A 26,879-nucleotide genomic window follows, 5' to 3' on the forward strand; every position below is an offset into this window, starting at 1 on the left:
GCCTACAACCAAGACTTCTTTAAATGATAGCAAGGCTATCATTTAAAATTGAAGGAGAAATAAAAATCTTCCCAGACAAAAGAAAACTCAAGAAATTCATTATAGCCAAACCAATGCTGCAAGAAATGTTAAGGGTCCTGTTGTAAAAAGAACAATGGAGGGAAAGAATATAGTAAAAGAGGAATATATCTTTAAAGAATAAAATGTCAATAAACAACTACATATCAATAATAACCTTAAAAATAAATGGATTAAATACTCCAATCCAAAGACATAGGGTAGCTGAATGGATAAGAAAACAGGACCTGTACATATGCTGTCTACAGGTGGCACACCTCAAAACAAAAGATACACATAGACTGAAAGTAAAGGGATGGAAAAAAATATTTCATGCAAATGGAAATGAAAAAAAAGCTGGGGTAGCAATATTTACATCTGACAAAATAGACTTTAAAACAAAGACTATATAGTAAGGGATAAAGAAGGTCACTACATAATGATAAAGGGAGCAATCCAGCAGGGCGAGATAACCATTATAAATATATATGCACCTAATATAGGAGCACCTAAATAGATAAAGCATATATATATATATATATATATATATATATATATATATATATATATTTTTTTTTTTTTTTTTTTTTTTTTTTTTTTTCCTGAAGCTGGAAATGGGGAGGCAGTCAGACAGACTCCTGCATGCGCCCGACCGGGATCCACCCAGCACGCCCACCAGGGGGTGATGCTCTGCCCATCTGGGGCATCGCTCTGCCACGACCAGAGTCACTCTAGCGCCTGGGGCAGAGGCCAAGGAGCCATCCCCAGTGCCCGGGCCATCTTTTGCTCCAATGGAGCCTCAGCTGCGGGAGGGGAAGAGAGAGACAGAGAGGAAGGAGAGGGGGAGGAGTGGAGAAGCAGAAGGGCACCTCTTCTGTGTGCCCTGGCCAGGAATCAAACCCGGGACTTCCGCATGCCAGGCCGACGCTCTACCACCGAGCCAACCGGCCAGGGCAATAAAGCATATTTTGATGGACATAAAGGGAGAAATCAACAGCAATACTATAATAGTAGGGGATTTTAATACCCCACTAATATCAATGGATAGATCCTCAAGAAAGAAAATTAACAAAGAAACATCAGAATTATGGGATACACTAGATCAACTGGATTTAATAGATATCTTCAGAACCTTTCACCCTAAAGCAGCAAGTGCTCATGGTACATTCTCTAGGAAAGACCACATATTAGGGCATAAAACTAGTCTCAACAAATTTAAGAAGATTGAAACCATATCAAGCATCTTCTCAGACTACAATGGCATGAAACTAGAAATCAACTACAATAGGAAAACTGAAAAACACTCAAACACTTGGAAACTAAACAGCATGTTATTAAACAATGAATGGGTCAACAATGAGATTAAGGAAGAAATAAAAAATTTCCTGGAAAAAAATGAAAATGAGCATACAACAACTCAAAATCTGTGGGACACAGCAAAAGCAGTCCTGAGAGGGAAGTTCATAGCATTACAGGCATGCCTTAAGAAGCTAGCAAAAGCTCAAATAAACAACTTAATCCTGCAACTAAAAGAACTAGAAAAAGAACAGCAAGTAAAGCCAAGAGGAAGTAGAAAGAAGGAAATAATAAAGATCAGAGCAGAAATAAGTGACATAGAGACTAAAAAAACAATACAGAGGATCAAAGAAACCAAGAGCTGGTTCTTTGAAAAAGTAGAAAAGATCGATGAATCCTTAGCCAGACTCACCAAGAAAAAAAGAGAAAGGACTCAAATAAATAAAATTAGAAATGAGGGTGGAGAAGTAACAACAATAGCAGAAATACAAAGGATTGTAAGAAAATACTATGAAGAACTGTATGCCAAAAAATTAGACAACTTAGGTGAAATGGACAAATTCCTTGAAAAATGTAATCTTTCAAAAATCAATCTAGAAGAATCAGAAAACCTAAATAGACCAATTACAACAAATGAGATCGAAACAGTTATCAAGAAACTCCCAACAAACAAAAGCCCTGGGCCAGATGGCTTCATAGGCAAGTTCTACCAAACATTCAAAGAAGAACTAACTCCTATCCTTCTCAAGCTATTTCAAAAAATTCATGAGGAAGGAAGACTTCCAAGCTCCTTTTATGAGGCGAGCATAATTCTGATTCTAAAACCAGGCAAAGACAACACAAAGAAAGAAAACTGTAGGCCAATATCCCTGATGAATTTAGATGCTAAAATTCTCAACAAAATATTAGTAAACCAGATCCAGCAATACATGAAAAAAATCATACACCATGATCAAGTGAGATTTATTTTGGGGAGGCAAGGCTGGTACAATATTCGCAAATCAATCAATGTGATTCATCACATAAACAAAAGGAAGGACAAAAACTACATGATAATAATATCAATAGATGCAGAAAAAGTATTCGATAAAATCCAGCACCCATTTATGATGAAAACTCTCAGCAAAGTGGGAATACAGGGAACATACCTCAACATGATAAAGGCCATCTATGACAGGCCCACAGCCAACATCATACTCAATGGGCAAAAGTTAAAGCAATCCCCTTAAAATCAGAAACAAGGCAGGGGTGCCCCCTTTCACCATTCCTATTTAACATAGTTCTGGAAGTCCTAGCCACAACAATCAGACAAGAAGAAGAAATAAAAGGCATTCAAATTGGAAAAGAAGAAGTAAAACTATCATTATTTGCTGATGATATGATACTGTACCTAGAAAACCCTAAAGTCGCAGTCAAAAAACTACTGGACCTGATAAACGAATTCGGCAAGGTGGCAGGATATAAAATTAATACTCAGAAATCAAAGGCATTTTTATACACCAACAATGATCTGTCTGAAAGAGAAATTAAGAAAACAATCCCCTTCCTATTGCAACAAAGAAAATAATATACCTAGGAGTAAATTTAACCAAGGAGGTTAAAGACTTGTACTTGGAAAATTATAAAACATTGATAAAAGATATCAAAGAAGATACAAACATGTGGAAGTATATACCGTGTTCATGGCTAGGAAGAATAAACATCATTAAAATGTCCATATTACCCAAAGCAATTTATAAATTTAATGCAATTCCTGTTAAAATACCAACGACATACTTCAAAGATATAGAACAAATATTTCAAAAATTCATATGGAACCAAAAAAGAACACATATAGCCTCAGCAATCTTGAAAAAGAAGAATAAAGTGGGGGGTATCACACTTCCAGACATCAAGTTATACTACAAGCCATTGTACTCAAAACAGCTTGGTACTGGCAGAAGAACAGGCATATATCAATGTAAGTCAGCGGTTCTCAACCTGTGGGTCGCAACCCCGGCGGGGGTTGAACGACCAAAACACAGGGGTCGCCTAAAGCCGCCGGGGTCGCGACCCACAGGTTGAGAACTGCTGATGTAAGAGAACAGAGAACCCAGAAATAAACCTGCACTTTTATGAACAATTGATATTTGACAAGGGTGGTGATAGCATACAATGGAGTAAAGACAGTCTCTAACAAATGGTATTGGAAAACTTGGTCAGCTACCTGCAAAAAAATGAAACTAGACCACCAACTCACACCATTCACAAAAATAAACTCAAAATAGATAAAAGACTTAAAGAGTAAGTCATTAAACCATAAGCATCCTAGAGGAAAACATAGGCAATAATCTCTCCAACATCACTCGCAGCAATATATTTGCTGATTTATCTCCACGTGCAAGGGAAATAAAGGACAGGATAAACAAATGGGACTATATCAAACTAAAAAGCTTTTGCACAGCTAAAGACAATATGAACAAAATAAAAAGGCAAACCACACAATGGGAGAACATATTCGACAGTATGTCTGATAAGGGGTTAATAACCAAAATTTATAAAGAACTTCTAAAACTCAACACTAGAAAGATAAACAGTCCAATCAAAAAACGGGCAAAAGAAATGAATAGAGACTTCTCCAAAGAGGACATACAGATGGCCAATAGGCATATGAAAAAATGCTCAACATCACTAATATTAGAAAAATGCAAATTAAAACCATAATGAGATATCATCTCACACCAGTCATAATGGCGCTCATTAACAAAACAACACACAATCAGTGCTGGCGAGGATGTGGAGAAAGGGGAACTCTCCTGCACTGCTGGTGGGAATGCAGACTGGTGCAGCCACTGTGGAAAACAGTATGGAGATTCCTCAAAAAATTAAAAATCGAACTGCCTTTTGTCTCAGCCATCCCACTTTTAGAAATATATCCCAAGAACACCACATCAACAATTCAAAAGGAGAAATGCACCTTCATGTTTATGGCAGCATTGTTTACAATAGCCAAGAACTGGAAACAGCCCAAGTGTCCGTCAGTGGATGAATGGATTAAAAAGCGGTGGTACATATACACAATGGAATACTATGGGGCCACGAAAAAGAAGGAAATATTATATTTTGCGACAACATGGATGGAACTGGAAACTATTATGTTAAGTGAAATAAGCCAGGCAGAGAAAGAAAAATATAATATGACCTCCCTCATATGAGGAATCCGACGAACAATATGAACTGAGGAGTGGAATAGGGACAGGGGCGGGATCAAAGGATCCAGAAGGGAAGCAGACCGAGGGAAAGGGGATGATAGGGTGAGAGGATGGGATGAGAGCAGAAAAGCAAATCCTGGAGGGAAGGGGGGAAGGCTTTATGGGGAGGGGGAAAGGGGGGATGTAAGTAAAAACCTGTCTACTCATTCATTTTCTTCCCCTCTCCGTTCTTCCCTTTATTTCAGAAATAATTCAAGATGGACTGATGGGAACTTGATACAGGTGCACCAGAACTAAAGTTAATTAAAGTTATTTGTACTAATATACAACAATTTGTAATATTACATTTTGATTATGGGAAACTTACCTTCTGAATTATGCTTTCGGGCCATTTTATTTTATTTTTACTTCCTGAACAGGTCCATACTCTAACAGCAGGAACGCTGCTCCCAGAGCGTGGGAGGTTGGGAGAGGCCAGCCACTATTTAGGAGTGGTTGTGGACAAGGTACCCTTCATATTGGGTTTAAGATTCCCTTCTGAGAATGAAAATTAACATAGTCAAACTGATTAATGGGATTGGTAATCTGTAACAATAATATAACCAGAGATAGCCTTCTTCTTCTTCTTTTTTTCCAAGTGAGAGGAAGGGAGATAGAGAGACAGACTCCCGCATGTGCCTTGTCCAGGATCCAGCCAACAACCTCATCTGGGGCCATGCTGGCAACCGAGCCAGTCCTAGCACCTGAGGCTAAGCCTCCAAGGGTGTGCTCAAACCAGTTGAGCCATGGCTGCGGGAGAGGGAGAAAGAGAGAAAATGGGGAGGAGGGGTGAAGAAGCAAATGGTTGCTTCTCCTGTGTGTCTGACTTGGAATTGAACCCAGGACATACATGCCAGGCTGTAAGGCCAGTGGCCATGGCCAGGGCCACCATCAGAGCAGCCCAGCCCTTGCAGGTTCGCATTGGATTCGGACAGTCGGTAAAGAAACAATGGAGCCAAGAACTGGGGGGCCACCATCTTTAATTCTAGCTTGCACCCGGCGGGCAAGTAAAAAACACACACTGGGCTCCAAAACCCACTCACATTCAGTGCTCACAAAGCCACTGACTTATCTGAGTTTCCTAGAATCAAAGGTTTCTAGCTCACCAGCCTTATTCTCCTCAGTTCCCCATCTCCTTCCTTCTCCCTGCATAAACTGCACAAACTGGCCTTTCACTCAACACTCGCCATCTTGGCTGCTTCTCCTGGCCTACTCCACGTGGCCTTTCTCTGCTCTCTGCTGTCTCCTCTAATGATAATCTCAGGAACTAAGAGAGCAAGCTCCCGCTCCGTCCCCATTTTATAGCGTAGAAATCCAAACCCTTAATCCAATATACAAAATAGGGAAGTCTCTAATACAAAGTCACTTCTCTGAGGCATGATTGTATTATACCACCCCACATCAAAACGGGTGGGAAAGGCTTAATCCCAAAACCAAGCCCCAGGCTACAGGGATTCTGCCTGCCCACAGAGACACACATTAATATCACCTGGGCAACGGCCTCCACGTGGGCGGCGCCACTTTAACAAAGTGAGCATAATACATTTTATCTGCCCAACACAGGCCAACACTCTACCACTGAGCCAACTGAGCAGGGCCAGAGATAGCCTTTTAATATTTGACTAGCATTTGAGTAATACCCCAATTCTAATCAAGTTGATCTGGCTATTATTTTAGAGAAGACTTCTACACATATGACTAAAATTAAGAAAGCTTAAACCTGCCCTGGCCGGTTGGCTCAGTGGTAGAGTGTTGGCCTGGCGTGCAGAAGTCCCGGGTTCGATTCCCGGCCAGGGCACACAGGAGAAGCGCCCATTTGCTTCTCCATCCCCCCCCCCCCTTCCTCTCTGTCTCTCTCTTCCCCTCCGCAGCCAAGGCTCCATTGGAGCAAAGATGGCCCTGGCGCTGGGGATGGCTCCTTGGCCTCTGCCCCAGGTGCTAGAGTGGCTCTGGTCGCAACAGAGCGACGCCCCAGAGGGGCAGAGCGTGGCCCCTGGTAGGCGTGCCGGGTGGATCCCGGTGAGGCGCATGTGGGAGTTTGACTGTCTCTCCCCGTTTCAAGCTTCAGAAAAATAATTAAATAAAAAAAAAGAAAAAAAAAAAAAGAAAGCTTAAACCTTATCAATCATGAGCTCTTTCAGAAGATGTATTATTGGGGTTGGGGAGTATACAATGCCTATAAAAACCACTAGGAGCCCTGGCTGGGTAGTTCAATTGGTTAGAGTGTCATCCCAATATGCTAAGGGTGAAGGTTTGCTCCCCGATCATGGCGCATACAAGAATTAACCAATGAATGCATAAATAAGTGGAACAAATTGGTGTTTCTCTCACTCTCTAAAATCAATACATAAAAATTAGTAGAAAGCAAGCGTTGGTCATGTGTCTCCTAGACAGAGTAGAACAGAGGGTTTTAACCAGCCATCATTCAGTTCACTTGGAAATATTTATCCCTATGAATAATGTGTATCAGGTAAAAGCCATTAAGGTTACCCAGCCAGACCCTGGCATACTCCCTGTGCCACCTGCCCATGTCTACTTGGCTTCTTGTACAGGTTTACCTGCAGCCAGCCTCACCTGATGCCATTCTAGTCTCCTTAGATCCATGGGGGCTTTAGGAGTCATTTAGTTTAACCTCTTCTCAATACAGGAGCTCCCTGTCTTATCACTTCCTACCCTGGACCCGCTATCCATCATTCTTCTAAAACTTGTTCTAGTCCTGAGTAAATTTTCTCTCCCAGCTGCATTTTTAAGATTTTATTAGAAGAAAATTCTTCAGGCCTCTTTTAAGGCTCCTGAAACCCAAATCCACTTTTATGAGGTAAATATGTTCTCATAACTTTATTTTGGGGGAAAGGAAACCAATACAACTGTTATTTTAATTTCTTTATTTATCAATAATATCCACACACACACAAAAAAGGAATGAGAAGTTACAAAACCAAGTTAAATGCAATATAGAAGCCTACTAAATACAAATACAATTCACAAACACATAGGCAACAGAAACTTGTTCAAATTGCATCTTAAAATTTGACTATTTAAAAACATGAGTATAAAGGAAAGACATTCAGACTGGTTCACATGGATTTATTGGCAGAGGGAGGAGCTTTGTTTTCTAAAAACAGTGATGGAGCCCAGAGTCATGGCATGTGAGGTTTCCACAGACTCTGGCTCTTACAGATGCTGTAATTAATGCTCATAAAACGGTATACACAATAAGAAAGCCCAAGGGACCTTGCAGACTAAGCCCTGTGCTTTTAGAGATCTGGAGAACTGAATCCAATTTAATCCTGTTTATTTGGTCTATGCAGGACTCCGTACACTAGGCTGTTTAGCAGCTTTCCATGAATGGTCACCTGGTTGTATGATTCTATAGTGCAGACAATAGCTTCCTCACTTTCAGGAGGAATGCAGATTTGCTCTTGGGAATTCAGTGTTGCAGGGTAGAGTAAAGCTTGGATGGCAACCACTGTCCTAAATGCAGCTGGTGAGGAGACACTGGTTTTCTTGCTTAAAACAAACCGGTGCTCTTGCTCTCACTCGCATAGTGTCCGAGTGTGGACGAACTTGATCAGGGTGTGCTGCTGGGAGTGCCCCAAGGCAGGGCGATGCGTTTCGGACCACACCAGCGGGGTTGGAAGAGGAGCTTGTAAGTGGGATGATGGATAAAAGCTCAGAAAAGCAGAATGTTCTCCTTTCCTTTCAAAGGAGAACAAGGAAACTTGTGTAAAAGAAATTCCATTTTCAACACAACTTTCTCAGAGTTGCCTGTGCAGCACAATCTACATCATTTCCCTCTGATGGTCTGTAATCTGCTTTCGGAAAGGGAAATCTTTTGTCAAGTTTTTAATCTTTGTTATTCCAAACGCATCTGAAATGTGGTATTGAGTGGGGTTAGTAACTACACAAGCCAAAAGACACAAGAACGGACTTTTCACCAATCACAATTTCAAGATTAAATTTCCATCTTTTCCACCTCTTGAAATGTAAAACCTCCTTTTGTCCTCATCTCTAAATGAAAAGCCATTTCTGTCCCCAAGAAGGTTGAAGAGGAAATGCAGAAGTGAAGAAGGGGAGTGGTTCTGCTCCCCACTCTTTGCCAGGGCAGGGTTTACGCGAGAGGCTCTGCATCACAGCACGACCTGTGCGGCCATTCAGACCGAGGTCAGATTTGGGCATCTTGTCTTTGGTTGTCTGAAGCTTCTTGTTATGACAACTTTTCATTTACCCTAAGGAGAAGAAGGAAAATCACAGGAACCTGTCTGCTAGGGACGAATGATCAGAGCAACAGACGATAGTTTATGAACTTGAAAGGTTAATGCATTCCTACCTGCTCACTGAGGAAACTAGGCCCAGAACTAGGAAGAAACAAGGCCATAGTCACTTTCCTAGTTAGTGGAAGATCAACGAACATGTTGATAGCCTGGGATAGCTAAGCTTTGCTTAGCTGCACTTGTCTCTGTCTGAAATACTGATGATTTGCATGAACTTAGAATAACTGAAAACAAATCAGGTTTTGAATCTTGAAAGCTTTGTACGGAGATGCGCTCTTCCCCTGGCTTCTGTCTGAGGCCCCACTGCTCCTGGAGAGACTGCTGAGCCACCAGAACTGCACTGGGGCTGGGGCGCACTCTGGACTGCGGCTAGCACGGGGCATGGTGGGAAGTCTGGGCTAGAGCGGTCCCCGCACCAGGAAGAACCCCAAACCCCCCCCACCTCTGACATGGCAGGACTACTGAAAAATAATTACAAAAACTTAATTTCTAGTCAAGAAAATAAAATATGAAAAAACAACAATAAAACGATAATAACTGAAAAGTGAAGTCAACTTGCTAAAAGAAATTTTACAGAAAAATAGCACCTTTGGTAACAAGTAGTTTGAAAATTTGGCTAGGTCTCTAAGGGGCTGAAAGTACACAAGTGTCTGCATCATCTGTGTGCGCTCTTCCATGAACTCCTCTAGTCTGAGGGACACTGGGGAACCAGCCAGACAGCTGTGTGTCTAGAGGTGGTGGCTGGGGCAGAAGGAGAAGCAAAGATGCTGGAGTCTTGTATGCTCATGGCAACAGAAAGGACTGGAAGCAGAATGCCTTCTCTCCAGTGAGCTCCCCTCATCCCTCCCCTAGGGACAGTCTGTTGAGTCCTCTCTGCACTGCTTGTCTTCCCTGCGGCGTGTTTATAGCTCTCGCAGACTCAGAAGTGGTTCAGATCTGGGTCCACTCCCCTCCCTAACCTGATGCAGTTTATTCACTTGCCTCCCGCCCCCCAGCCCCATTTATACAGTTTCTTTCAAATCGCTCCTAGAAATGAAGGCTATGGCCCTTCCCCTCCTAGCCGGCCACCCAATTTCCTTTACTGCAAATAGACAAAATAAAACTTGTTGATATACAAGCAAATACTGGTGAATTGGCGATTGTAGCAGACACTTGTGTATACTGGACTCGGCGCTGAAGTGAAGGAGCAGGTGCCGGGCTCCGGACACCGTTCCTAGATGCCTCCTTGCTAGATCTCTTTGGCGTTCACTCTCTTGGTCTTTTCAGCTGTTTCCTTCAAGAAGCAAGAGAAAATAAATGATACCAAATATTTTTAAAAATCACTGGTATTTATCTAGTCCTCAAGACTTTTATCTAGCATTGACAAATACATGGTTTTCTGAATTTTAGTTCTGTTTACTTGTCTATCTCTTCCATGGATGGCCAACAACTTGAAGACAAGGATCATTTCTTCTTCTTCTTGTAATTATTATGATTATTATTATTTTTATTTTAGTGAAAGAGGGGAAGGCAGAGACTCCTGCATGTGCTGGGACAAGGACCCACCTAGGAAGCCCACTAGGGGGCAATGCTCTGCCCATATGGGCTGTCACTCTATTGCTCAGTAACCCAGCCATCTTTTTTATTTTTATTTTTATTTTTTAGCACCAAAGGCGAAGGCCAGGGAGCCATCCTCAGCACCAGAGGCCAATTCGCTAGAATCAATCAAGCCATGGCTGTGGGAGGGGAAAAGAGAGAGAGAGAAGGAAAAGGGAGGGATGGAGAAGCAGATAGTTGCTTCTCCTGTGTGCCCTGACATCCACATGGCAGGCACATGCCGGGCCGATGCTCTACCACTGAGCACACTGGCCAGGGCCCGATCATGTCTTATTTATGACATGGTTACTGAGGGACTGTCACAGACATTACTATCCCCATTTTAAAGAGGAAGAGAAGGATACAAAATGGAAGTGCGACAAGATGTCCTGAGTCCAAGTCCAGAGAAGTGTTATGGACAACAGGCTCTGGAGGCCCAATGCCCAGGCTTCAAGCGTGGCTGTGCTACTTTCTGGGGGACTTGGGGTATATTACAAAACTTTCTGTGCCTCACTGTCCTTAACTGCAGAATGAGAGTAATGAAGTGCCATCTCTTACAACAGTGACACATTTCTTTAAAGACAACATTCTCTTTACAGCCAGTAAGCACCTGAGCTATTCAACTTCGATCACTACAGAAACGCATACCAAAACTACAATGAGATGCCACTACACTAGGCTGGCTAAAAGAAAAATGGACAATGAGAAATGTCGACAGTTTGTGAAGAAATTGAAATACTACTGGTAAGAATATAAAATGGTGCGGCCACTTTGGAAAACAACCTGGCACTTCTTCAAAAGATTAAATAGAGTTACCATACAATCCAGCAATTCCACTCCTAAGTGTACACCCAAGAGAACCGAGAACACAAAAACTTGTACGGAATGTTCATAACATTATTCATCATAGCCAGAAAGTGCAAACTTAAATGTCCATCAAACTGATGCATGGATATACATTATGTATTGATCCATACCATGGTATGTTATTTAGACATGAGAGATTAAAATATGTATGTTGACAGTAATTGAAAAAATTTTTTAGTTAAAAGAAATGAAGCACTGGTTCATGCAAGGATAAACCTTGAAAACATCATGCTAAATGAAATAAGTCAGAGAACACCATATACTGTATACTCCTATTTATGTACGTCTAGAACAGGCAAATCTATAGAATTAGAGAGTAGAATAGAGGTTTCCATGGAAGAGCGAATGCAGAGTGACTTCTAATGAATATGAGCTTTCTTTTGGAGATGATGAAAATATTCTGGATAGTGATGGTGGCTGACCATCTTGTGACTATACTAAAAACCACCGGATTATACACGTTAAAGGTGTAAGTTTTATATGTGAATTGTATCTCAATAAAAAAGAAATAGGAAATAAAAACAACAGTGCCTGGCAACTAGCAGACACTGTTGGTGCCCTGTCTTTACCATGCTTTACCGGCATGGCTTCTTACTGCCAGCGCCTGCATCTTTCTCTGGCTGCTGGAGCCCGCTCTGTGCACACGGGTTAGCAGGCCAGCAGTACCAGGTAATTTATGTTTGCTGGCGGCAGCCCTCACCAAGGGCTGCCGGGAGTTTGTGTAGGGATGTCTTCAGGCATGGTGTCTCTGTTCCCAGAATTCTGCACCAGGACTAAGCTCCACTTGTCTACAGTGGTAATACTCCTGGGCACACAGTCCATTGTTTCCTGCCCTTCCAGAACTCATTTTCCAAATACCTTTCTGGTGTTTCCTGGGATTGCCTCCCAAATAAAATCATGTACTTGAGTCCTTGCCTTCCTATCTGCTTCGGAGGGAACTCACAGAGACAGAGACACTTAAAAATAACAGCTATTATAATTCACTCCCCACTCTCTACTCTCAGTATCTCTCCATTCAAGATGGAAGGAATTCCTATGGAGTTCTTTCTTTCCTTTATGAAGTTGTACTCATTGGAGACTCAAGGTTGCTGAAATATGGAAAATCTGAAGGACAGGAAATTCTGCTTTGGTTAAAAAAACTGACATGAGGTTTCTACATTCTTAAAGACAATAATGATAAAATGCATATAAAATCAATAAAAAGGAGTAACTACTATTAATATAAATAATTCTTTATTTTCAAATAAAATATTTCATTTCAATAGTTCAGCAATTATTGTGACTGTCATAAACACTTCTACATCAGCCCTGGCTGGGTAGCTCAGTTGGTTAGAATATCATACCTGATATGCCAAGGTTGCAGGTTTGGTCCCAGTCAGGGCATTCAGGAATCAATCAATGAATGCATAAATAAATGCAACAACAAATTGATCTCTCTCTCTCTCTCAAATCAATTTTTAAAAAGGCAAAAAGAAAAAACAAAAAACCCTTCTATGTCAGAGAGAAGGCTTGTATTACCAGACCCAGTCTACATACAGGTGATCTAAGGTACAATATGCTTGTTAAGACTATCTGGTAAACTAGTGGAAAGACTGACCCAGGGATCCAGCATATCTGTGTTTTCTCTCTAGGCCCTTAGCAAAGTATGTCAGTGCATCACTATTCTGCAAAGAATATTTTCCCCAAGAAGGCTGTTGGGCAAATGAGTTTGTAAAATTTGAATTTTTTGAGTTTGCTCACTTTTATTGTTAAAAATGGCACTGGGCAACTGCCAGGTATGTAATCTGTGAAACTGCTAATTACCTTCCTGCTTGGGAAGGGCCATTGTTATGCTAAAGTTGCTGGAGGAGGTTTTGGTGCCAGAAAAGTATTAAAAGGAGAGAAGGAGAAGGAGAAGAAGAAGGAAGCCAGTTTTGGAGAGTGAGAGCAGAGAGAACGCAGAGTGCAGAGAAAGAAGCCAAGATGGCAGGGAAAGAGAGAGAAGCCAGTTTTGCAGAGTAAGAAGCCGTGTTGGCAGATGGGGAACCAGAAGTGAGGGGCATTCGGACTGGTGAGGCCTTTCATTCTAGGAGAAACCGGAGAAGATTCCCCTGGTTGTGGTACCGGATAATGTGTCAGTGGCTTTGTGAGCTCTGAGTGAAAGGGAAGTATTTCCCTGTGTTTCTCGTCGGCCGATGTTTGTGAGACTTGAATAAAGGAATGGCCCACCATTTTTGGGCTCCACTGTTTCTTTACTGTCTGTCCGAATCTAATGTGAACCTGCAAGTGAATGGCAGCGACGGCCGTGACTGCTGGCCATACAAAGGCCTTCAACTTGACATAGAACCTGAACAGAATTACCTTCTCAAGTCTCCAGGAAGCAGAACCTTCAAGTTCCCTGTTTGTCAATCCCAGGCTGTGTTCTAGCCAGCTGAGCATTTAACTCAGCTCCTTTCTGAAAGAGTCCAAATCCACTAATTTCATGCTCATTGAGAGCCAACTATATACCAAGCCCTGTGCTAAATACAGGGATGCAATGGTGAGCAAGCCACAGAGCTTGGCCTTCAGGAACTCATGGTCCTCGAGTCTGGGCACTGGTTGTGACAGAAAACAGTTAACTCCTTTAGTCCATGCTCATTTGTAAACCACTTGCAACCCATTTGCAAATCACCAACTGGCTGATTCTCACTTGTAATGCAATTTACCAAGTTGTAATCTACATCTGCTAAGACCTGCAGGATCCTACAAGGACCCCATCAGGGAATGGAATCATGATTTGATACTACAGGAGTATCATTCAGGACCCACTGTACTGAACAGAACACATATTTTTGGTCTCCGGGGACATCAGGAATGTCTGAGTGGTGGAAGGGCTGGTGGTGGCAGAGAGACCCGAACCAGCATGGACGCTGCAACTCACCTGGTGCTTCTGGAGTTGGAGCTCCTGGACATATCTGGTCATCTCCTCCTCTGTCTGGGTCTGAACCCCCTTCTGATTCTTTCCTGCAAGAAGAATCAAGGCTCAGAGCAGAGGTGGCTGAGGGCAGCCAGTTAGGGATCCCGCTGATACCTACTTTCTAGGTTCTTCATTTCATCTCCCATTTAATTGTGGGAGAACTCCTCTGACACCTGCAAAGTAACTCACTGCAAACACGCACTCGCCCCGCCTCTGCTCCGGCCTCTGTTCCTAGTGTCAACTGCTCCAGCACCTCCTTTCCAGAGCGGGCCTTGCCGAGAGAGCTCTGGAGAAAGTCTGGATTCTGAATCCTGACTGAGTTCTCCTGGAGCAGAGATTGTCTACCTTTCACTGGCCTTGGAGAATGTTTCCAAATATAATTGCTTAGACTGCACCTTCAGAGATTCTGATTTAATGGTTGTGAGGTGGAGCCTGGGCACAGGGTTCTGATGTGCAGCCGGGGTTGATAACCACCAAACCTATAGTGTTGACTGAACCTGCACAGTGAAAACTAAAAATCACAGAATACATCTTAAAACACAGGTTCTAAGCTGCTCTTTTGCAGTAGGTTTGGGACGCATCCCAGGAATCTGTACGTCACTGAGAATAGTGTGTGTTGTTAGGGACCCATGGCTTCCTGACTTCAGCATCCAGCTGCCCCTCCCCCCATGGCAATTTCCCTTGGCGCTGGTTCCAGCTGGCTTCACCTCTCAGTGCCCCTTTTTCCTAGACATTGGGATTGATCATATTTCCCCATGTATAAGACACTCCCATGTATAAGACGCACCTTAATTTGGGGGCCTGAAATTTGAAAAAAATAAATGTATTACATATAGTTATTGAACTCAAGTTTTATTCATCATAAAATTCATATAACATCACTGTCAAAACTCCTACCCATTAGCTTTTCCTCATCTGTGTCTGATGAGAATCACCGTCTTCAACAATGAGTGCAAAAACAAGCGCGAAAAAGCAGGAGACGCAATAAAAAAATCTACAATCACCCAGTTTTTAGACCCCAAAATTTTCAGGAAAAGGTGAGTCTTATACATGGGGAATGTGGTAGTTTCTGACTTTCAGACGCTGACCTGGAGATGCCTTGGAATTCCACTCCTACAATGTCCTCTCAGGTCCACGGCCCACACACCAAGGCCCCCGAGGCACCGCCACGGAGGGTACTGTTTATACCCACACAGGGCTCTGAACGTGGGCCATCCAGTGTTGCTGTGGACATGGGCACTGTCCCATGGGAGCAATCATCTGGATTTTGTCTGATGCACATGATGGGGCCCATTATCCAGAGAATCACAAACCAGCTGTTCAGCAACTGCCTGCATCTTAGAAACAGATGGCTCCCTTCACTAAGCCAGACCAGAGCAGTTAGGTGCGGAAAGCTATAGTGGAGAGTTTTGGGAAGACAAAGTACATGCTTCCTGGTTGAGGCAGGCTGGGTACCGTTTCGAGATGTTCTCTCTTGGCTTCAGCATCTACTGCATGCTTGGCCTGGATACCCTGCCCTTGATTTGGCCTCCAGCAACTTGTAGGCATTTGTAGTCTCTACACAGCCTTTCCTGCTCTTTCTTTCAACCGTCTCTGGAGTTAGGTTGGCCTCCCGCCCTCCCACACTGAGAAGACTTGGTCTCAGGGAGTGGGAGACAAGGGACCCCCTGGGTAGTACTGAGTTCCATCTGTACTATTGGTGTTGCTGGACTATTTTATTTAGAAGAACCTCTTCCTGGATCCCCAATCTGTCTCCAGTTACCAGTTTACTTTGAACATGATCCTGGGACCAACCTGCTTTTTCTTATGTCAGTTGGTTTTGAAGATATAATTTTAGGTTCACTCTATTTGATGCAAATTTGGGGCTTGATTTCTTCCAACAGACCTTTCTTCCCAGGGCACATGTGACCTGGCTTCACCCTTCTCTGTCTTGCCTCCACTCTGAATGGTGCCTGGCTTTTTTCCTAGTGCTCAGCTTTAACCTTTGACATCATTGTAGCCCAGGACCCTAGTCATTCCAACATATCCTTTGGCTTCTGCACTGGCCTCCCAAACTCTCTGATATCCCCAACCCACCTTGCCCAAGTCTCAAATACCTCAACTTTCCCTTTTTTTTTTTTCTTTGTATTTTTCTGAAGCTGGAAACGGGGAGAGACAGTCAGACAGACTCCCGCATGCGCCCGACCGAGATCCACCCGGCACGCCCACCAGGGGCGATGCTCTGCCCACCAGGGGGCGATGCTCTGCCCCTCCGGGGCATCGCTCTGCCGTGACCAGAGCCACTCTAGCGCCTGGGGCAGAGGCCAAGGAGCCATCCCCAGTGCCCGGGCCATCTTTGCTCCAATGGAGCCTTGGCTGCGGGAGGGGAAGAGAGAGACAGAGAGGAAGGAGGGGAGGGGGTGGAGAAGCAAATGGGCGCTTCTCCTATGTGCCCTGGCCGGGAATCGAACCCAGGTCCCCCGCATGCCAGGCCGATGCTCAACTTTCCCTTTTTTAAGGGGTATCTAATTCTGTTCAAATAAGGTCTACAAACATTTTTCCTTTTTCTGCTGAGAATGGGTGGCGAGGAGGAGTTGTTTTATCTTCCAAACACCTGAGTCTTTTATATACAGTATGGGGTTTCCTAAGCTGTCACAAGAGTTAAGTGGGTTAATAGGTGAAATACTTAGAAAAGGGCCTGGCACATTTTTCTCACTAAATAACTGTTTCCTTTCATTATTATTATTACTATTCCAATATCATATCAACATTTGATCTTGCCCTGGGTCTGGAACTCCTTTTCTTTTTTCCAAGCCTCTGGAGCGATATTCAAACCTTACACATCTGGGATAAGTGCTTTGTCCTCGGTGCTGCCTCGGGGAGCTCCAGCAGGACAAGTCTGAGTAGTCTGTCTCTCGCTGCCCAGGCTCCTTGCTCCCAGCTCCTGCTGTATTCTTCCCCATCACCCCCACCCTGACTTCTCTCGGGTGACTTCATGAAGGAAGCTCTCTCCCTGTTATCCCTTCTTTCTGCCTGAGGCGCAGCTCACCGTCACAGGTCATGGCTGTGCACACCCAGTTTCCGCAGGCACAGACGCATCGGTTACAGTCCACCTCGGTCTCTGCTCCATCTGTGTATGTTTCATCCTCCAGAGCACACTCTGTTGGGACCAGAGAGAAGAGGCAATAGTTTGGGGTGAAGGTGGAACAGGATATCTTGACGACAGTCTGTGTCCCTCACCCTTTCCCCAGACAAGACCTGCCATATCTGAGCAAATGAGACCATTAACCAAAGGTTTCTGGACCTGAACACTATGGAGATGACAGGTTGGAGCCAACCTAAAATAGCGGGAGGGAATCTTCTGAGCAAGCTCTAGAGCAGGGGTCCCCAAACTTTTTACAAAGGGGGCCAGTTCACTGTCCCTCAGACCATTGGAGGGCCAGACTATAAAAAAAACTATGAACAAATCCCTATGCACACTGCACAGATCTTATTTTAAAGTAAAAAAAACAAAACGGGAACAAATACAATATTTAAAATAAAGAACAAGTAAATTTAAATCAACCAACTGACCAGTATTTCAATGGGAACTATGCTCCTCTCACTGACCACCAATGAAAGAGGAGCCCCTTCTGGAAGTGCGGTGGGGGTCGGATAAATGGCCTCAGGGGGCCGCATGTGGCCCACGGGCCGTAGTTTGGGGACCCCTGCTCTAGAGCGTTCCGTCAGTTTTGGCCCCTCCTAGTGCTCCCACCCCTGCAACTCCCTATTGCCTAGGCTAAGCGTACTCTTCTCTGGAGGGTTGAAGGACGGGTTGAGGCACTTGAGGAACTCTTGGAAGCTGAGTTTCCAGTCGGCGTTTTCATCTGACAGTTCAATGAGAGCATCGACACAGAGTCCTCTGAAACGAAACACAAGAGAGATGTGTCAGCCAGACCTCTGCACACTCCCGAAGAAAGGAAACAAGCGTCAGGACCACACACCTGGGCCCCCAGAGGAGGCCAAGGGGGTGACTGTTAATTGAGAAAATTTTTCTCTACACTGACCTCCCCCCACCATCAACCATCCTCACTCCTATAAGCACCCAACCTTCAGTTTGTTACCCCAAATATTAGGTCACTCAAATGTTCCTCCCAAGACAACTAAAATTTCCTGAGTGGTTTTGTCCATTTTTTTTAAGTGTTATTTAACATATTTCCATATTGCTTATTTTATTTATTTGTTTGTTTATTTATTTATTTATTTTTTACAGAGACAGAGAGTGAGTCAGAGAGAGGGATAGACAGACAGGAACGGAGAGAGATGAGAAGCATCAATCATTAGTTTTTCATTGCGCATTGCAACACCTTAGTTGTTCATTGATTGCTTTCTCAGATGTGCCTTGACCACAGGCCTTCAGTAGACCGAGTAACCCCTTGCTGGAGCCAGTGATTTTGGGTTCAAGCTGGTGGGCTTTTTTGCTCAAACCAGATGAGCCCGCGCTCAAGCTGGCGACCTCGGGGTCTCGAACCCAGGTCCTCTGCATCCCAGTCCGACGCTCTATCCACTGCGCCACCGCCTGGTCAGGCGGTTTTGTCCATTTTTGATTGAAAAATATTTTGCTATCTATACCCGCTCACCAGTAATTGCCATTCTCTATGGTATAAGCACCAAGCCAACCAAACTAGGGAAATCAAAAGAGAAGAGAGAGAAGTATGGTATGAAAAGAATGTGTGATTTGAAAGAATGTAGAGTTCAAGCAAGTGTCACCATTCTAGAAAGAGATCTTCCAGAAAAGTTTCATGGAATCCCTGCTCCCTCATGCTCCTGTGGCCTGGATTTGAGCCCTGTAACAATCACTTACTACCCAAACGGCCTTGAGCTAGTTATTCAACCTTTCTGTGTCTGTTTTCTCATCTGGAAAATGGAGACAAGGAGTCCTCCTTCACTGGGATGTTATGAGGATAAAACGTTGAACTTGTAAAATATTGTCTAATTTTAGGTTATCAAAATATGAAGGATTTCAAGATATTATATTTAGGTGATGGACTATTATTAAGAAGGAATTTTTCTAGAATCTGGGCTTCGTATTTTATACTTCTTTTAAACAAAGTGGTGTTTAAATTATTTTTAATTCTTGCCAATGTACTGGAACCATACCAGAAGTATCTTAGGAATTCATTTTTATTACTACTCTGAAATAATACTAGAAAAGGAGAGAGATGTACTCACGTTTGTAACAACTAAGGTTTTCTACATAAAATAGCACCAACTATCTTAAAAATCAGAACTAAAGCTATTTCAGACCTACAGTTAAAGAATATTTAAAGTAATTCCTTCAGAAAATTAACCATTAAAACATTACCCACAACACTCAGAAAGAACTTTGCTCTGATAAGTCTTTGATAATTTATTTTAAAATTACATTCTTCTATTCCTTGCAAGTTCTAGCCCAAAACAATAACTGTTTGATCAGATACCAGTGGAGCTCAATATATTAGTTCATAATGTTCACAATGTTCACAGAATAGAACAAGACAGAATTCCTGTTTTGCTTTTTATTTCACATTAACACTGGTGGCTCCTTTGCAGGCAGGAAGGGGTTCAGACCCCCTCTCCTATCCAGCCTTCCCCTCATGGACCCCTCCCTCCCCCTCTCACTCCACTCACCTAAGCAGCTTGTTGTTCTCCTGGTCGGCATATGTAGTTATGTTAATGGCAGTTTCATTCTGCTCCACGAATTTTAGGAATTCACTGGAGTCTAAGCGAGAGTCACCATTATCAAAGTTCTAGAAAGGGGGTGAAAAAAACTTTCAGGATGTTTTGTATAACCCGGTTATAGCATTCCCCCACTGGGCTGGACCTGCATCTGTTTCATCTTGTTTTTGACACGTTCCCACCAACCCTGCCCTGGCTTGGCCTCACACAGCTACAGTAACAAGAGCTGGGATCCCTGGGCACGAGGGAAGGGGCCTGAGCCCCAAAATGAGAGCGTGAAAGTCCCTGGGCAGAGGCCACGGGGGGCCTTTCAAACCCAGGCCCACCTCAGGGGGGCAGCCCGAGCACAGCCTGCATCGCCCCAGAAGCCTCGGTGGCTGAGAGACTCTGCAGACAGCCTCAGCGGCACCCCTGGCTCAGGCCAGCCGCCACAAACCCTAACACATGTGCAAAATGAAGACGAGTCAGAATTTCTGCGGCAGAGCCCCGGGTAAATATTTTTAGCACACTGCTTAGGGACAATGACATAGGTGGCCCTCAGAGTTCACAGAACCATTTCTTACCTCTTGATTTCCAGCTTTCCTGGCCTGCTCAGTGCTTAACTGTCACACTGGTAGCCAGAGCTGGCTCCTCAGTGAGGAGTCAAAGGCTAGTAAGGGCCTGTATTAAGAACCTGCAGGCGCCGGTGGTGCCAAGTCCCCACCCCTCTGTCCTGGGCTGTGGGCCCCACTACAGCCGTGCACGGGTCCTCAGCTTACCTGGGGCAGGCCACCCTGGGACCCAGCCGACATCCCATGAACACAAGGGAAGGGCGTAGTGAGCTCAGGCATTGTCCTCACTTTGTTAAGATGCTAAACCAAGACTTTTCCAAGACCTTAGCTGTAGGAGGAGGTTGTCAAGTTCAAGGCTCTGACCAAATTCCAAGCTACACACTGTTGTTTTCCTAAATAGTTCCAATGGGAAGATTTTTTTTCTTTCAAAATCCTTTCCTTGGGCTGCCTCCTACCGCTGCCCTGGGAAGTAATCAGCACCGCCATGGTGCCTCAGCGTGGCTCCCCAGACGGCACAGAGATTCTGTAAGAAAAGTCTGTCCAGGTTTCCAGGTGGAAGGTAAAGATCCAGCCACCAACTCTCCCTCCACAACTGTCATGGTCACATGTAGTACACTCTAAGATTGTAAGTCTTTCCATGCCACGCATTACGGCAGGAGGGTCTACGACAACTATGACAACCCTCATTTAGTACCTGTTTATCATTCTTGTCCTAATTCCTAGGAAGAGGTCTCAGATGTTCTGTGGTCACTATACATTCAGTGAGGAATCTTCCCTAAGTGTCCATCTTGTGAGGTTTCGATTAATTAATGGAGAGAAATGAAGTAAGGTTGGCCAGGTGCCATGCTTAGCAGCACAGGACTTTCTTGAGTTCAAATGTTGTAAGTGCTCAGGAGGGTCCAGCTGGACTTCTCCAGGCCAGGTCTGTGTGTGGAATTCACAGGAGAGCAGTCTGATACAAGCCCCGGAAATAGCCGGAATCCCTAGGGAGCTGCATGTAGGGGTCATGAACCTGGACCGTGAACCAATCCAATTCACTTGGCCTCTGTTCAATCAACCAGACATAGGCATAGTACCTCTTTATACCTACCTGTATCTCCCAGCTCTGTACTTGAAATAACAATCCTTTTTCCTATGTAACCACAGGGTGGTGGGAAGACAGGAACATGTGCTATGAGACCCATGTCTGGGGCGTACTGCAAGTTTGGAGGTTATTGAAAGGAGGCGGCTAGGCCAGGCGCTCACTCAAGCACGCACAGCAGCTGTGGCGATGCAGAATGTCATCCCAGGGTCAGGGAGGTAGCAAGGCTGGATCCAGGTTCAGCCTGGCCACCAGGAGTCTACCACCCAGAGTCCAGGGTGTGTGTATGACATACAATGAGAGGCTTTTCCCCTGGGTCTCCCCCTAATTCTACTCAGCTTTCTTTAAGAAATAGTGACTGAATCACCAACTGAGGTGAAAGTCGACTTTGGCCTTATCCACAATCTGATTAAATTTGTTCTTCAACTAATTTTGCTGTAAGAAATGCCAGCTGGGCTAGAGAGCAATTCACTGGTTCAGAAGCAGTCTCTGTGAGATAGCGGACCACGTTTGCCTGGTGGGAGGGAGTCTCCCTTTGAAGATGGTGCCACAAAGGTCCCAGATAATCATCAAAAAGTAGACAACAAAGGACATGTAAAGAGCTTCCCGGACAAGAAAAAGAGGACGGAGTTCATCACCACTAACCAGTATTACACAAAATGTTCAAGGGCCCTCTTTAAGAAAAAAAAATTAAAAATCTGAACAATAAATTGGCAATGAATACATATCTAGGAACAACTAAAAACCAAAATAAGCAAACAAGTAGAACAGAAACAGACTCATAGATACAGAGAGCATTTTGATGGTCACCCGATGGGAGGGATGTTGCAGGGATGGATGAAAAAGGTGAAGGGACTGGGAAGTACAGATCGGCAGTTACAGAATAGTCACGGGATGTAAAGTACAGCACAGGGAATGCAGTCAGTAATATTGTAATAGCTACGTATGGTGTCAGAAGGGTGTGAGATTTATCAGGATGTCCAGCTAGTAAGTAACGTAATGTCTAATCACTGCAGTATATACCTGAAACTAATATAATATTGTATGTCAACTATAATTAAAAAATAAAAAGTGGCTCTGGCCGGTTGGCTCAGCGGTAGAACATCGGCCTGGCGTGCAGGAGTCCTGGGTTCGATTCCCGGCTAGGGCACACAGGAGAAGCGCCCATCTGCTTCTCCACCCCTCCCCCTCTCCTTCCTCTCTGTCTCTCTCTTCCCCTCCCACAGCCAAGGCTCCATTGGAGCGGAGATGCCCGGGCGCTGGGGATGGCTCTGTGGCCTCTGCCTCAGGTGCTAGAATGGCTCTGGATGCAACAGAGCGAGCCCCAGAGGGGCAGAACATCGCCCCCTGGTGGGCGTGCCGGGTGGATCCCGGTTGGGCACGTGCGGGAGTCTGTCTGACTGCCTCCCCGTTTCCAGCTTCGGAAAAATGAAAAGAAAAAAAAAGAAAAATAAAAAGTAATTTAAAGTAAAAAATAAAGTAGACAGTGAAACCCCTACTTGCTTGGAAGACACTGCCAGAGAGTGAGGGAAGAGCGAGCACTGGGTGCCAGTCATAGTCAAGCTTTCTGGCTGGGAGTGAGAATGCCTTAGACAAAAGTTACTTTCTCAATGGCCTTGTAGGTTCCCAACGGGAGCCTGTTAGAGTATGTTACTGTCAGTAGTGGTGGAGCTGTGTAGAGGGACCCCAGATACTTGGAAATCAAATGAATACCAGGTGCCAGTGATGCCCGAGGCAGCATGCCCCCAAAGGGCCACTGAGAACAGAGCTGGGATCCCAGAGGCCTCTTGGAAAGTGTCCCGGGGCCCACAGCTCCCGCGCTATAATGACCCAGCTGGTGCGTTCACTTGGCTTTTGCAAAACCACTTTCTGCTTCTAGCTCTCCTGGCTCAGCAATTCAGTGTTTGTGTTTCTTTACCGGAGGAACCCTGCCTTCCACCCAGGGTTCCACAGTGTGGGAGGGGCTGAGGAACCGTGCCTTTCACCCAGGGTTCCCAGTGTGGGAGGGGCTGAGGAACCGTGCCTTCCACCCAGGGTTCCACAGTGTGGGAGGGGCTGAGGAACCGTGCCTTCCACCCAGGGTTCCACAGTGTGGGAGGGGCTGAGAGCGAGGGCAGAGTGAGAAGGGCTGTGCTTGAGCATCCAGACGGAACCTCATACACTTGGAATCCAGAGAGATATACTTTCTGCCATAGAAGAGAGAACTCTCTGTCTAAAGACAATGACACAAGCAAGCTCGTAAATGACCAGCTACTGTATTTCAACCCAACCCAGTATGCGGGGTCCATAATGTCAGTTAGAAAGAGGACTCACAGACTGGGCTGGTGCTGACCACATTTGGTGACTACAGAGCTGCCAAGAAATCCCACATGTGTCTGGAGTTGCTCCCAAGGCCCGGCTGGCGAGGTCCTGGGCCAGAAGACCCTGGGGGCACATGAGGGTGTGTATCCCTGGGGAAGAGCATCTGAGGGCATCCACACAGAGATGTGTGTCTGTAAGTGGAGGGGCTTTTGTGTAACTGAATGTGTGTGTCTGTGGGTAGGAGGTGTCTCTGTGTGGCGCGTGCATCTCTGTAAGTGGGGGGGGGGGTGTGGGTCTGTGTGTACACGTGGGCATTTGCTTTTGCATGTGGTTTGTTATCTCTGAGAGTGACGTACATATTTGTGCATCTGTTCTTGTCCATCAGCTGAAAGAGCATCCTTAACTGCTTCTTCCAACAACTGTCTCAAGTTCTCTGAAAGATCTCCATAGCCATGTGGCCCTGGTCATTGCTAAGTATTATTTCTTCCCTCCTGCTTTTTTTTTTTTAAAGTGAGCAAGCGAGAGAGACAGACAGACAGACAGACAAGAAGAGAGAGATATGAGAAGCATCAACTCACAGTTGCAGCACTTTAGTTGTTCATTGATTGCTTTCTCCTATGTGACTTGACCAGGGGGCTCCAGCCAAGCCAATGACCCCTTGCTCAAGCCAGAGACCTTGGGCTCAAGCCAGCGACCTTTGGGCTCAAGCTAGTGACCATGGAGTCACGTCTATGATCCCACACTCAAGCTGCATGAGCCCGTGTTCAAGCCAGCAAACTCGGGGTCTTGAACCTGGGTCCTCAGCGTCCCAGGCTGACGCTCTATCCACTGTGCCACCACCTGGTCAGGCCCTCCTTTTCCTTTTTTGAAGCAGCATCTCTCCAGTCCCCAGTGGGAACAACGGTTCATGAAGGATCCTGGACCCATGCATGAAATGCTAATCCATTGACTTTTCTCAGATGACAGTTGCTCTAGGGGTATGGATGGTCAAGTCAATGACAGAGAAATGTCAAACTGGGTGGCAAAGAGGCTACAGCAGCCTGGGCCTGAGTCAGATCAGAAGGACTTTGTATCGGCAGCCAATTCTCTAAGGTGTCATGGAACAGGGGAATGGAACCTGGCTGCATTTTCCATGGATAAGCTTTTTAACACCTTTGTGACTTTAACCGCCCAAGGGGAGCAACACATGTGTGTTAGACTGGACTCCCACCGATCAAGCTGGCCAGAAGGCAACTTTCACTGCTCCATGGAATGATCTATGATGAGAAAACGCTCAAGGACTCTCTGTGGGTTTGTATTTCCTCAGGGTCTGGGCATAGGAGAGGGAGTCTCCCTTCCTCTAGAGCTAACCAGTCTTTGACCTCAACTTTGGATTACCTTAAAGTACTTGTCCAGGATTTCACTGTAGTTGCTGCCTTTAGAGAACCAGCCATCCGGAATGATCTCTGTTTCCAGCCACTGAATGATGCGACGCCGGAGCTCATCACGGTTGGACTGATAGCAAACGACTGCAGGAAAGGGAGAGAGGTCAGCGGATCGGTGAGGATTCCGGGGTCACCCAGAGCCAACTACATGGAAGCCTCGCACCTGGGCTGTGCGTGTGTCACCTCACGGAACTTCCACAGCACTCAGGGACACAGGGTGACCATGCACACAGGACAGAGTAAAGCGTCTACCTCAGGATTCAAGCTCATATCTCTAAAACATTTATAAAGATCAAGAATATTGAAATAGAGAGACTATGTTGCTTAGGTGAGAAAAAAAGAAGTTGAGAAGCAAAATAAAGGACATTAACTTTAGAAAGCTGAGAGGGGGAAAAATCAATCAACAAAACTCTGGGTGATGGGGATGGAAGGGCTGAGCAAAAAAGAACAAACAAACAAAAAAGAAAACGGAGAGAGAAAACTCATGGACACGGACAATAGTGTGGTGGCTGCTGGGAGGTGGAGGGGACGGGAGTAAATGGTGCTGGATGAAGACCCGACTTGGGGCGGTGAACACACAAGGTGGTGTAGACAGAGATGTGTTGTAGAACTGAGAACCTGAAACCTGTATAATTCTGTTAAACCAGTGTGACCCCAATAAATTCAATTAAAAAAAAATCAACAGAACAGTTCTCTTGGCTCAAAGATAAGCTGAAACAACAAGTGAACAAAGGAGAATGTTGTAATTCTTTATGCCACTGGATTTCTGAGTCTCTGCATAGCTTTCCTTGGCTTGCCAATTGGGTCTGTCAAAACTTTCTCCCACCTATAATTTTACACTGCCTGCATTACCCTTTATTATCGGCTACAGAAAACAAGGCCAAGTTGAAGGCAGGCTCTGGACAGTTGTGTAAGCCACGTGGAAACAGAGTTGGGTAGATGGGGAAGCAGAGAAGGGAAGACTTGGCAAAAAGGAATTAATTCCTGCAAGACAATGCCTGTTAGGGTGTGAAACGGGCACAGAGTCAGCGAGTGAAAATCTGGGCACTTTTCCCCACTCTGACACTTTTTAGCTGTGTGATCCAGGGAAATTCACTTGGCCTCTCTGAGCCTCAATTTCCTCATCTATAAGATAATTACAATAACATCTTCCTCAGAAGGTTATGATGAAGATTTAAGGGAAAGTATATGCATGTTAAAGGGGTCTATAACTATAAATCATAATGAAATTTTACTTTTTATTCATAGAAAATCACAGAAGAAATCTTACTGCCATTTCATATTACTCCCTTTCAAAAAGAGTTGGGCCTTCGGCCCTGGCCGGTTGGCTTAGCGGTGGAGCATCGGCCTGGCGTGCGGGGGACCCAGGTTCGATTCCCGGCCAGGGCACATAGGAGAAGCGCCCATTTGCTTCTCCACAACCCCCCCTCCTTCCTCTCTGTCTCTCTCTTCCCCTACCGCAGCCGAGGCTCCATTGAAGCAAGGATGGCCCAGGCGCTGGGGATGGCTCCTTGGCCTCTGCCCCAGGCGCTAGAGTGGCTCTGGTCACGGCAGAGCGACGCCCCGGAGGGGCAGAGCATCGCCCCCTGGTGGGCAGAGCATCGGCCCTGGT

General features: G+C 44.9%; 1 protein-coding gene across 1 annotated transcript in view; it reads right to left on the reverse strand.

The window, feature by feature from the left end:
- Positions 1-7,464: 7,464 nt before the first annotated feature.
- The window catches only part of FSTL1 (follistatin like 1), a 64,614-nt gene continuing 45,199 nt past the window's right edge, over positions 7,465-26,879 (reverse strand). The window contains exons 6-11 of the mRNA XM_066347232.1: positions 25,221-25,351; positions 19,863-19,981; positions 18,002-18,114; positions 17,263-17,373; positions 14,199-14,281; positions 7,465-10,130 (exon numbers count right to left, since the gene is read on the reverse strand). Coding sequence (XP_066203329.1) covers positions 10,086-10,130; positions 14,199-14,281; positions 17,263-17,373; positions 18,002-18,114; positions 19,863-19,981; positions 25,221-25,351 — 602 coding nt within the window. The 3' untranslated portion in view covers positions 7,465-10,085. The remainder of the gene's footprint in view (positions 10,131-14,198; positions 14,282-17,262; positions 17,374-18,001; positions 18,115-19,862; positions 19,982-25,220; positions 25,352-26,879) is intronic.

This window comes from Saccopteryx leptura, chromosome 8, assembly GCF_036850995.1.
Source record: "Saccopteryx leptura isolate mSacLep1 chromosome 8, mSacLep1_pri_phased_curated, whole genome shotgun sequence".
Taxonomy (NCBI): Eukaryota; Metazoa; Chordata; class Mammalia; order Chiroptera; family Emballonuridae; genus Saccopteryx; species Saccopteryx leptura.